The sequence below is a fragment of the Crocuta crocuta genome, unplaced genomic scaffold (genome assembly GCF_008692635.1).
Source record: "Crocuta crocuta isolate KB4526 unplaced genomic scaffold, BGI_CrCroc_1.0 scaffold139, whole genome shotgun sequence".
NCBI classification, from domain to species: Eukaryota; Metazoa; Chordata; class Mammalia; order Carnivora; family Hyaenidae; genus Crocuta; species Crocuta crocuta.
Genome location: NW_027533258.1, coordinates 10,100,133 through 10,111,711, shown reverse-complemented (window position 1 = coordinate 10,111,711; position 11,579 = coordinate 10,100,133). Strand labels below are relative to the sequence as shown.

General features: G+C 63.0%; 3 protein-coding genes across 6 annotated transcripts in view; all 3 read left to right on the top strand.

Annotated features, from left to right (window-relative positions):
• Nucleotides 1-6,769, top strand: part of NLGN2 (neuroligin 2) — a gene marked incomplete at its 5' end in the record, with an annotated part of 9,600 nt that extends 2,831 nt beyond the window's left edge. Inside the window, 7 exons of the mRNA XM_077746754.1 lie at nucleotides 498-548; nucleotides 2,714-2,863; nucleotides 3,039-3,190; nucleotides 3,222-3,433; nucleotides 3,791-4,387; nucleotides 5,338-5,624; nucleotides 6,669-6,769. Coding sequence (XP_077602880.1) covers nucleotides 498-548; nucleotides 2,714-2,863; nucleotides 3,039-3,190; nucleotides 3,222-3,433; nucleotides 3,791-4,387; nucleotides 5,338-5,624; nucleotides 6,669-6,769 — 1,550 coding nt within the window. The remainder of the gene's footprint in view (nucleotides 1-497; nucleotides 549-2,713; nucleotides 2,864-3,038; nucleotides 3,191-3,221; nucleotides 3,434-3,790; nucleotides 4,388-5,337; nucleotides 5,625-6,668) is intronic.
• A 1,514-nt stretch (nucleotides 6,770-8,283) lies between these two features.
• Nucleotides 8,284-10,084, top strand: SPEM1 (spermatid maturation 1). Of its 4 annotated transcripts, none has more exons than XM_077746651.1 (3): nucleotides 8,284-9,004; nucleotides 9,123-9,169; nucleotides 9,545-10,084. In XM_077746651.1, exons 1-3 carry the CDS (start codon nucleotides 8,355-8,357, stop codon nucleotides 9,826-9,828), a joined length of 981 nt encoding a protein of 326 aa, XP_077602777.1. In that variant the 5' UTR covers nucleotides 8,284-8,354; the 3' UTR covers nucleotides 9,829-10,084. The 4 variants fall into 4 exon arrangements, with proteins under 4 accessions (XP_077602777.1, XP_077602779.1, XP_077602776.1 ...); XM_077746653.1 differs by having other exon boundaries at nucleotides 9,478-10,084; XM_077746650.1 differs by lacking the exon at nucleotides 9,123-9,169.
• Nucleotides 10,085-10,731: 647 nt separating this feature from the next.
• SPEM2 (SPEM family member 2) overlaps nucleotides 10,732-11,579 on the top strand; it is a 1,683-nt gene continuing 835 nt past the window's right edge. The window contains 3 exon segments of the mRNA XM_077746806.1: nucleotides 10,732-10,956; nucleotides 11,067-11,124; nucleotides 11,263-11,575. Coding sequence (XP_077602932.1) covers nucleotides 10,819-10,956; nucleotides 11,067-11,124; nucleotides 11,263-11,575 — 509 coding nt within the window. The 5' untranslated portion in view covers nucleotides 10,732-10,818.

Here is an 11,579-nt window from a genome sequence, read left to right as displayed (position 1 = left end):
CCTCCAGAGGGCAGCTGAGGGCTTCCAGGGGCTGTGAGCTGGGGGGGGCACCCCCGCCTACGCTGTGCCCCCAGATCTGTCCTTTCTGCTGCAGCCCCTGTCTCTCAGTCTGGGGGGGCAGGCAGGTGCCGCGTGGGCCCTGAAGAGGGCCTGCGTGGGTGGTGGCCCGGGCTCCGGGTGGGCCTCCCCTCCCCTCCCCCCCACCTCTAACACCGCTTCATTTCCAGCAAGTAGCAAACACTTCGACAAGCCAAGTCAATNTTGGGGCATGACTTTTTCCGGGGAGGGGAACAAAATCGGGTTGTAGAAACGTTTTTCTCTTTTCTTGGTTTCTTTTTCTTGCGACCAAATTTTGCTTTTTTTGGCTTATTTTTTCTGCCCCCCACCCTCCCCTTTTCTGCTTTCTGTCCTCCCCTCCCCATCCACCACCTCCCCCCAACCCCCATCTTTCCCCACAAAATTGTCCTTTTTTCTCTGTTTTGTGTTCCCGGTCTTAGGTCCGCTCACAAAAAAACGTGACGAGGCGACGCTCAATCCGCCAGACACAGGTAGATTTAAACATCCCGTTGCATGTCGTTGCTGATTAGTAGGACGCCCACGGCCCTGTCCCTAACTAAACGCCCCTACAGCCTTCCAGGCCCCTCAGCCGTTGTCCCCCCTAAACACGAAAAAGAAAAGAAAAGAAAAATTCGTAATAATTGGAAACAAGAATTACGAAAACCGCAAACGCAAAGAACAATGTTGGACCCACTAGCTAAACACGGCAAACCTATTCAGTGCAAAAAGCAATTGGAATGTCAGAGAAACCAAACCAAACCAAACCCAAACCCCAAAGAATTGGATGTGTAGAATTTGATAGGAATTTGGGCTGGTTTGACGCTTGTGACAAGTTACAAGCAAACAAACAAAAAAAACAACGCTAATTTGGAGCGAAACTACATTGGAAACAAACAAACAAATCTAAAGTGGGCAAATCGATGGCACAATTGAAACGTCAGAACCAAAAACCTACGATTTCCAAAAAGCCTATCAGACGCAGAAAACGCAAACATGGGAAGCAAATTAAACAATTTGGCGATTTTTGAAAACAGGGCCCAATATCTTGGAGTTTCACCACAAAATTTTGAAAAGAAAAAAAAAATGCAAAGAACTTTTTTCTTTTTTTCTTTTTTTCCAAAAAAAAAAACAAAAAACGGATCTTTTTGGTTTTTGGTTTTTGGGTTTTTTTTTTTTCTTTTCTTGTCGAATCTGCCCCCCCGAGAGCTTCTTGTTTTTTGGTTGTTGTTTTTTTCTTTCTTTCTTCTTTCTTGATCTTGTTTTTTTGTTGTTGGTTTTGAATTCTTGTTGCCCCAGCTCCCCTCCCTGCTCCTTCCCTTTCTGACCCCCCCCTCCTCCCACACCGGGAGTGGAGGTGCCTGGTGGGGAGGAGGGGGCGAACTGAGGACTTTGAGAGAGAGCCTTGCGGGGAGGGGGGACTCCAGCCTGAATGTGGCTGGAAGGCCAGCAGAGGGTCAGGAGCAAGGGGAAGACCCGGATTTGGTGAGGGCGCAGAGAGGGCAGAGCCCACCAGGCAGAGGGAGGTGACAGAGAAGGTTCTGAGAGATCGGAGGCCTAAAGCGGTCCGCAGGGGGGGAGGGGAGTTCCTTAGCGGCCTGCAGGCTGACTTCGTGGCGGGAGAAAAGTTTCCAGCAGGAGGGAGGGGGGCAGAGGCCCAGGCCCGGCTGGCTCTGGCTTGTCCAATGGCCCAGCTGGTTGGGACACGGCAAGTGTCAAGGAGGAGGCCTGTGGGGCCATGGGGGACCCCAGCCTGGTGTGGTGGCTGCCCCATGGAGGGGCTGCAAGGGAGGGTACCCGAGATAGCCCTGGGGACCACTGGGCAGCCCCTCCCAGCCTCCCGCCCTCTTCTGGAATCTGTTTCTCCTCCGCGTAGTCTGCAGGGCCTCAAGGGCCTGCCACACGTGGCAGTGATTAGCGGGATCCTTTAGGGACATGGCGACAGGGAGGTCCGGGGCAGGACCTGGGGTCAGGCCGGTTTGGTGGGGGGGGGGGGGGGGGCTCTGAAACTACAGAGCTGTACCTTGGCCGCATGCAGCAAGCTCTTTCCCACCCTGCCTCCTCTTGCAAAGTAATTAGGCTGGGGGTTGCCATGGTAACTGGGGAGGTGACCTAGAAAGGAATTAGGGCGGGGAGGAGACCAAGCCCCCAGGGACCCTAGGCTGGCACCCCCCTCGCCCACAGACCAGGCTACCACGTGGACATGAGACCCAAGGCCTGAGTCCGAGGAGCGGCCAGGACCCTCCCAGCATCCCTAGCGCCAGAGCCAGCGTTGGGAGTCTGGTCTTCCTAGGAGCGGGAAGGAGATTTGCTGTGTGTGTGGGTTGGGGGGTCCCCGGGATCCAGCAGATGCCCTGGGGAGGGCCCCTCCACCCCCACCCCGGCCTCGTAGGCTTCTCGGAAGGTCTGTCTGGCATTGGGAGAAGCGCCGTGGGGCAGGCTGGCAGGAGGTGAGGGGGGACCTCCGGCCAGGGCTAGCTGGGGAGGGGGGGAGGGGAATCCGGTCTTGCCCCCCCAGGGATGGGAGTGACATGTCCCCGGAGCTCCGGGCTGATCGCCTGATGGTCCAGCGGGCCCGAGAGCTGGGCGGTGCTGCTTCAGGTCTGACTGTGTCCTTGTCCCCCGACCCCGGCCCACCGCCCACCCCCTCCCCACACAGATATCCGGGACTCCGGGAAGAAGCCTGTGATGCTGTTTCTGCACGGCGGCTCCTACATGGAGGGCACCGGCAACATGTTCGATGGCTCCGTCCTGGCCGCCTACGGCAACGTCATTGTGGCCACGCTCAACTACCGGCTTGGGGTGCTCGGTGAGGGTGGACAGCCAGTGCCGGGGGCCGGAGTCCGGGAGGGGGCCCCTGGGGCGGGCGGTGTTCTCTCACCCCGGTGGAAGCGGAAGGGCTTCTGGGCTAGACTGAGCTGCCCGGAAAGGGGGCCGGGGTGCTGTGAAGCCCCCAGGAAGCCCCTTTCCTCCCCTCCCCCCAGGTTTTCTCAGCACCGGGGACCAGGCTGCAAAAGGCAACTATGGACTCCTGGACCAGATCCAGGCCCTGCGCTGGCTCAGTGAAAACATCGCCCACTTTGGGGGTGACCCCGAGCGCATCACCATCTTCGGATCTGGGGCAGGGGCGTCCTGTGTNTCCTCGAGCCCACATAGCCCAGCCTGAGGTCTGCCTGTCCCCGCCAGGGCTGTTCCAGAAGGCCATCGCCCAGAGCGGCACTGCCATTTCCAGCTGGTCCGTCAACTACCAGCCGCTCAAGTACACGCGGCTGCTGGCGGCCAAGGTGGGCTGCGACCGTGAGGACAGCGCCGAGGCCGTGGAGTGTCTGCGCCGGAAGCCCTCCCGGGAGCTGGTGGATCAGGACGTGCAGCCCGCCCGGTATGGGGGTGGGAGAGGGCCGGGGCCAGGCCTTCGCTTTCCTCTCTGGTTCCCAGGAGGTGGAGGGTGAGGGGCGCCCCCCTCGAGGAGGCAAGGAGGGGCGGGCTTCGGGCCCCCCCACGGGCCCTGCCTTCTTCTCTCGGAAGCCTCCCCCAAGTGGAGGGGCCCAAACAGAGCGAGGGTGCGCACGGTCCCGTGACGCGCGGCAGGGACGGCTTCTCGAGCGGCCAAGGGCCCCGAAGGACTCAGGAGATTGTTGGCTTGGGGAGAAGGGACTTGTGAGCGCAGGGCTCAGCAGGCTATGGGCTGAGAGGAGGCCAGGGGGCAGGTGACGAGACCCTGACCCCTTCTCCCCAGCTACCACATCGCCTTCGGGCCCGTGGTGGACGGTGACGTCGTCCCCGATGACCCTGAGATCCTCATGCAGCAGGGAGAATTCCTCAACTATGACATGCTCATTGGTGTCAACCAAGGAGAAGGCCTCAAGTTCGTAGAGGACTCCGCGGAGAGCGAGGACGGCGTGTCCGCCAGCGCCTTCGACTTCACCGTCTCCAACTTTGTGGACAACCTGTACGGCTACCCGGAGGGCAAGGATGTGCTTCGGGAGACCATCAAGTTTATGTACACGGACTGGGCCGACCGGGACAACGGCGAGATGCGCCGGAAGACGCTGCTGGCGCTCTTTACCGACCACCAGTGGGTGGCGCCGGCCGTAGCCACCGCCAAGCTGCACGCCGACTACCAGTCCCCGGTCTACTTTTATACCTTCTACCATCACTGCCAGGCCGAGGGCCGGCCCGAGTGGGCAGACGCAGCGCACGGGGATGAACTCCCCTACGTCTTCGGTGTGCCCATGGTGGGCGCCACCGACCTCTTCCCCTGCAACTTCTCCAAGAACGACGTCATGCTCAGCGCCGTGGTCATGACCTACTGGACCAACTTCGCCAAGACTGGGTGAGGGGCCGGCGGGGCCGGGTGGGGCGCCCCCTGCAGGCCCAGGCACACAGACCCTCCCTCCTCCGCGCCCTCTCCCTCCCGCCCCCCGCACAGCGTTGCCTTCTCCACCCAGGCACCTGCCAGACGCCTCCGCTGTGCCAGGCACCGAGCTGCGTGTTGGAGAGTGCGCCGGGGTCCGAAAGAGAGGGCCGTGTCCTTCAGGGGGTGGGGGGGCTCGCTTGGTGGCTTTGGCTCGGGGTCTGTCCCTCCGGCCCTCCTCCTCCCTCTCTCTGGACATTCTGTCTCGGTCGGATGCTCTGGGCTGTGTATCTGAGCGTGTGTAAGGATTTGTGTCTGTCCATCTCTCACTGTCTCTGCATCTGTCTCTCTCTTCAAATCCACCGATGCCTCTCCCTTTCTCTTTTCCATCTGTTTACCTTTTGCTTGCTGGTTTCTCTCCTGTGTCTTTGACTCTCAGTTTCTAACGTTTTTATTTGTTTTTGAGAGCTATAGACAGAGCGCGAGCAGGGGAGGGGCAGAGAGAGAGAGGGAGACACAGAATCTGAAGCAGGCTCCAGGCTCTGAGCTACATTCATCACAGAGCCCTACGTGGGCCTTGAACTCACAAACTGTGAGATCACGACCTGAGCTGAAGTCGGACGCTTCACCGACTGAGCCCCCCGGGAACCCCTCTGATTGTGTCTATCTCACGCAGTCTCAGCTTCTGCCCCTCTCACTGGCTATCTCTCTGCCTGTCTCTGTCTCTGGCAGTTCCTCTGTCTCCTCTGTCTCTGTCGTGTTCTCTGGCTTTCCTTCCGTCTCCCCTGCTCTCTGCATCTCTGTGGGTCTCCCTTCCATGCGAGCGTGCGTGTGCGCACACGCGCGCGCGCACACACACACACACCCCACCCCTGCGCCCTCGGGACCTCGCCCTCACTCCCCCTCTCCCCGCCCTCCTGTGCCCACAGCGACCCCAACCAGCCGGTGCCGCAGGACACCAAGTTCATCCACACCAAGCCCAACCGCTTCGAGGAGGTGGTGTGGAGCAAGTTCAACAGCAAGGAGAAGCAGTACCTGCACATCGGCCTGAAGCCGCGCGTGCGCGACAACTACCGCGCCAACAAGGTGGCCTTCTGGCTGGAGCTCGTGCCGCACCTGCACAACCTGCACACGNCTCAGGACGCAGGGAGGCCCGCTCGGCACAGGCTTTTCCTGCGCGCGCGCGCGCGCGCCCGCGGAGGAGCCGGAGGTGGACGTGGGTTTCCGCGCCAGGATGCCGGGGGGCCCGCCCTCTTCTCTGGACCTGGGCCTTGGAACAACTGGGGGCTTTTTGTCCCCTCCACTGGGACACCAGTCTTAGGTGTGCGGAAACGGGGAAGTATTTTCCCACGCGGAGGTGTGCTTTCTCACGAGGGGGTGCGTTTTCCCATGTGCAGGGTGAGGTTTTTTTTTCGCCGCCCTGGACACATGTTGGCCCCCCTCCAAGAATTTCTGCGGGGATTTGTACCCCAGGATCCTGTTCCCTCACGCCGTCTCCCACCTCCTCCCCTTCCCCACCCCATGGAGACCCTGGAAGTGGTGTGTTCCCGGACCACCGTGATCCTTGATCCTTGGCCACCGGACGGACACAGCAGGGTGGTGCCTGGGAAGTTGCGAGGAAATCACAGTCCCCCCCACCCCGGCTCCCTGCCCCTCGCGCCCTCTGCCCCACGAAGCATGTTTACCCCCCATGGCGTATGTCAGATGAGGCCCGTCCTCCGGCTAGGCTTGACAGGCTCGATTCCGCGCCAGGGGGAGGGGAAGAGATGCGTGCACCCCCCGTGTTCCCCGGGAACTTGTTTTCCCACGGGTCCGGGACACGGTTCTCCGGGTGGAAACGTGTTCTTGCATGTGGGTGTGTGTTTTCCCATGCAGACTGCCCCTCGCTCGCAGGCGCTTCCCGGCCTCCCCCTGCCCCAGGCCTAAGGCCTAGCTCCTCCCCACCCGGCAGGTNGGGATGTACAGCTCCTGGGGGCAGAGCTCTGCCCTCTCACCCCCAAGAGATGCCAAGTTGGGGGGCGTGGCGTGCCACCCACAGAGGCCATGCATGTTTGACCAAAGCCCTCACTGGGGTCTGGGGACAGCCTTTCCCTCAGTCCTCAGGCCATTGCTCATCCGTGCCAAACTGGGTAGGTGGGTTTGAGGGGTAGGGGGCAAGACCCTCAAAATGTGCCAAGNGGGGAGGGGAAGTGGCAGCTATGAGTCCCCCGCCTGTGTCTCCGCTCTTCACTGTGTCTCGCTCCCTCCCTCCGTGCCTCAGTGTACCCCTCCGCCCCATCCCGGCGTCAGACCGCCTTCGCCCCGCAGCCGCCCTTCCCTTCTCTGCCCTGGCCCCCCTTCCCGCAGCCAGGCCAGGGCTGAAGGAAAGGAGCGGGGGAGGGCGGAGCGGGGGAGAGCAGGGGCTCAGGGCTTCCAGGGACAGGTTGGGGAGAGAATGAGGTCAGCCGTGCCGAGGACAGATGGAGGGGCAGTGGGGGACGGGGCTTGGGCAGACAGCGGCGGGGGGAGCCGGAAGGACGTGTGTGAGGTGACTGCCCGGAAAGGAGGCGCCCAAGGCCGAGGACAAAGGGCTCGGGCCTCTGGGGAGAAGAAGGTCTTCGTCAGGAAGGGTTTTAAGGGACGCCGGCAGGCGGCTGCTGGCATTTTGTGGGTTTGTGCCAAACTTGAGTAGGGGGTGGGGTGCCGTCTTCCACACCCAGGTCCAGAGCCCCTGGCCTCCTGACTGTCCCTTCTCCGACCTCCCCCCATGGAGACTTCGTTCTTTTCTGACCCGTTCCCTTGCCTGGTCTAGCTCTTGTCCAAACAGCCACGTCCTCTAAATGCTAGGGACCTGGGCCCTGAACCCTGTAGACAGACGCCCCCCCCCCAAGCTGGGGCACGGGAGGGGGGCCGGGGGACCCCATGATTCAGCCACGGACTCCAATGCCCAGCCCCTCTCCCCAGAACACCCGCCCTGACGGTCCCATGTCCCTGCCCCAACCCTTCGCGGCTCTGTACACATTTTTAAACCTGGCAAAAGATGAAGAGAATATTGTAAATATAAAAATTTAACTGTTGGTTGTGCCTGCTCTNGGCCCCCGTTGGCGGAGGGGGGGGGCCCTCCAAGCCCACAGCCCATTTCACTGACCGGCTCTGAGGGCAGAGGGTGCAGGGGTGAGGCCGCCATGGCAGCGGCGATGTTGGGGGTTCTGTTCAGGGCCCAGGTGTGGGTGAGGCCTGAGCCTGGTGTAGAGAAGGAGTGGGGGGAGGGGCAGACGGCGGACAGGCCAGGGGGCTTGTGGGCCGGTCCGGGGGCCTGGCCGCGGGACGGGAACATAAGGTGAGAGGTTGGCCTCTGCCAAGGCCTGGGCCCTGGCGCAAGGGGCCCCCCCCCCCCCAGCCCAAGGTTCTCCCCCGTGGCACATTGTGAGAGAGAGCCTCGGCGCCATTGTGACCCGCGCGCCCCCAGGAGCCTCTGGGACAGGCAGGCGGGTGGGTGGACGCTGGGGGCACAGTGGGCTGGGGGTCTAGGGGCCCCGGTGGCCCTAGGGACCCCCATGGCCATGGCTGAGCGGCCACGGCCCGGCTGGGCCTCACACGCNNNNGGGCGGTGGCGGGGGGGTGGGGGCGGGGCGCCGGCCCGGGGTCACCGTGTCCTCCGTCACCCAGCTCTGGCGCAGACTCCGCGACTTCTTACGTCGGGTGTTCCATATTGTTTATGAGAAAGGTAAGGGGGGGCCGCTGGGGGCAGAGGGGAGGCAGAAACCGGGCGTGTCCAGCCCTGACCCTGACCCGGAGCCTGACTCTTCCCCTCTGGCTGTCCCCTCCCGGGCCCCCCCCTNGGCCTCCCCCCGCCCCCCAGCACCTCGCCTCCCCTCCATCCACAGAAGCTTCTAGGTCATCCGCACCTGAGAAGCCGACCCAGCCTCCGAAACAGAGCGCCCCCGCAGTCCACCTTCGGTGCACCATGGACCCCGTGAAAATGACCGTGACCCCCCCGCCCACTCGCCGCCATCGCCACAGGGGCTCTTCAGGGCGCCGCGGCCACCGCCCCGCAGCCTGGGCCCCCGACACCGACGACGAGAAGCCCCCGCGTCGGCACCCAGCAGTGTGCTCCCACAACTGGGGTCACCCCGAGGACTGGGAAGTCTTTCAGTCCACCCAGGGGCTCTGGGCTCCCTGGGCCCGGGAGGCCATGGAGCCCCTTCCCCACGCCATCCGCTTCCAGCAGACCGTAGAGGGGAATCCCCTCAAAACAGAGATGCGGTCAGAGCTGGGCCTCGAGGCCTACGTGTACCCCGTGAACCCTCCACCCCCCAGCCCTCAGGGGCTGAGCCACGACACCTGTGGGCCGGGCGCAGGGGCGCAGGCCGAGCCAGAGCAGTGCCCCCCTGCCCCTGCAGCCCCGCCCCCTGCCCAGGGCCCAGCAATTGTCCCCGACATGCCCCGGCGCCCGTCCTCGGGCCGCGTGCTGTATGACGCCCGTGACGTGAGGCGGCGGCTCCGGGAGCTGACCCGCGAGGTGGAGGCCCTGTCACACTGCTACCCCCTCCTCTCCAAGTCCAGCGACGCCGAGGGCGCGGGCAAGGACTGGGTGTACCACTCCCTGACAGAGAGGTGACCGGGAGACAATAAAAGGAAGAGAGGGGGTGCTTCGTGGTGGTGTGCGGGGTGCCAGGGCCCACCCAGCACCCAGAAGCCCCGGGCGCTAAGACCATGGTCTCCCTGGCAACAGAACCCTAAGGACCCTCCGCTCTCTCCCAGGCCTTTCTTCGTTCCGAGGTGCCCGCCCGCCACTCCCCTGTTTCCCTTTGTGCCCAGAGCAGCCCCCCAAATCCCGCCCCAGAGCCTCAGGCAGACCTGCACCGGGGGGGGACCCCATCCGCGTGGCCCTAGCCCTCAGACGGCCTGGTGTCTTTGAGGGGGGCCCGGCTGGCCGCGAGATCCAGGCCCTCAGTGTCCCGGTCAGGACCCCAAAGCTCTTCTACCCCAGAGCAGGCTCGGAGCAGAGGATGAAATCTTGGGGACATTCTCAAGGGGCTGCCTTATCATAAGGGCACAGCCCTCTGTGACTTTGCTCCTCTGATTAGCGCCTGCCTGTCCCAACGAGGAGACCGAGGCTCAGAGAGGCTAAGGGACTTATTCCCGGTCACACAGACACCCAGGATCAACCTCAAGCCGTCGGAGGCTCCGGGCACCGCGCTCCCGCGGGGACGTTTCATTACCACGGAGTCAGCCTGGCCCAGCGGAACCTCCCCGCCTCCTCAGCTTCCCGCGTGAACCCGTCAGAATATTCCATCCACAGAGCGCAGGGAAAGCCAGGCCCGACCCCACTGCTAGACACTTGGGCTCACCGGCACACGCGCCCACATACACGTGCACACGCCCGCAGCCGAGGGAAGGGGAGCCACGGGAGGGGGGGATGGACGGGCCCTTCGTGAGTCACCTGCTGCTCGGTTCGTTTGAAAGCGGGCTCCCTTCAGCGGCTGTGGGCCTACTAGGTGTTTGGAGGCTGGAAGGGAAACACCCGTCGGCTCTCGCTTTTATTTCTGCTGAGCTGCTCCTCAAGCAAACAAGTGACCTGAGGTCCCCAGGGCCCCACTTCCACGGACCCCCAGCGCTGAGCCTGGTTTAAAAGGCGGCTCCTTTTGTCACATGTATACTGTAATCCCGAATTACATCTATATTGTGCCTTGCGCCTTTCGTGAGATTTTTCTTAAGGTGGGAGCCCACGGCGGGTGTTTCAGCTCGGAGGGCCGGGCCGGTGGGAGGGCAGGTGGTCAGAAAGGGGAGACACGGCGGTTGGGGGTGGTCCCTGGCAGAGCGACCCCAGCAAGGCGGGAGAAAGGCTGTCTTGCTCTGAAGCCAAGGGGTCAATGGGCCCGGTGACCCCAACGTCTAGGGCTGCAGCCACCGGCGGGACAGGGAGGGCGAATGGCAACCCCAGAGGGGACCCTGCTGTCACCGGAGCCGCTGGCCCCAGGTAGGCGCGGGTGGAGAGTCCCCTCAGGCTACATACGCTGCCTTAATGTCCCAAAAGAACAATGAAATGGAGGAAATCCTTTATGGGTGATCCCGTCCCCACTGAAGACGGTCGTACATACAACCAGAGCCGCCATGTTTGCAAATCGGGAATCCGGTGCTGATTTACGCAAAGCCCTACGGAGACAGAGAGACAAACGGAGCTCTGGGGTCTCTGGGGGACTGGACTCCCATCAGGTGGCAGCCAGGGTCAGAGGCGGCCACGTGACGGCCAAGCCAAGTGGATAAAAGAGCCACCCGCCGTGTATTGTGATGCCCCGCAATGCGCCTCATTGTGACCCAACTCCCTCACCAGCTGGTAGGTGTCCCCAGGTCCCGGCATGAGCACAGTGTGGTCGGGGCTGGTGGGGGGGGGGCGGTGGCCCGGGTGGTCCTAGGACCCCCCCACCATGGAAAACCAGCTCTATTATGACAGCCTGGGGTCCTGCAGTCACTACCAGGAAGCCCCCCAGGGCGCCGAGGACTTTCTCTTCCTGCTGCTGGGACTCGTCATTCTAGTCAACGTGGGGATCAACGTGGTAACTGTGGTCAGTGACGGCGTGGCGGTGGGCCACCCCCCCACCCCGGGGTGGAGAGGGCTGGGGGCGGGCGTGCCCTTGGCCTGCTGGCCTTCACTCCCACCCCCCCTTCCCCCCAGATGTGGCACAGACTCGAGAATGCCTTGGACAAGATGATACATTGGATTAATCTGAGAAGTGAGTATGGCGGCGAGAGAGGCAGGGGTCACCGTCCCCCTACGGCCACCATCGCCGCCCCAGAAACCCAGGCCGCAGCGTTCCCAGCCCGAGCTCTCCTGACATCCGCCCTGTCGTCCCCGACTCTTGCGCCCCCAGATGGAAGCTGCCAGGCTTGTGAGAGTCCCCCCAAAGAGGCCCCGGCCAAGCCCCAAGACGTCCACATCCACTGCACCCTGGACCCTGTAGAAGTGAAGATGGCCCGGCCCCCCGGCCACCGCTCTTCCTCTTACCGCTGTCTCCGCAGCCCCCGCCACCGCCGCCACGGCAGCCACCGCCGCAGCCGGCCCCCAGGCCACCATCGCCCCCTCTGCAGCCACCAGTGGAGACTGAAGAGCCACAGGCATTTCCCCCACAACCGCTCAGTCTTCCGTAGCCACCGGCACAGCCGCAAGATGTCCCAGCTGCGGCGGGGG

Bases quoted from the DNA above. Each gene is read 5' to 3' on its own strand.
- SPEM1 (XM_077746650.1), top strand. From the start codon at position 8,355: ATGGACCCCGTGAAAATGACCGTGACCCCCCCGCCCACTCGCCGCCAT. The intron at 9,005-9,544 runs GTGACCGGGAGA...CCGGTCACACAG, and splicing joins TACCACTCCCTGACAGAGAG to ACACCCAGGATCAACCTCAA.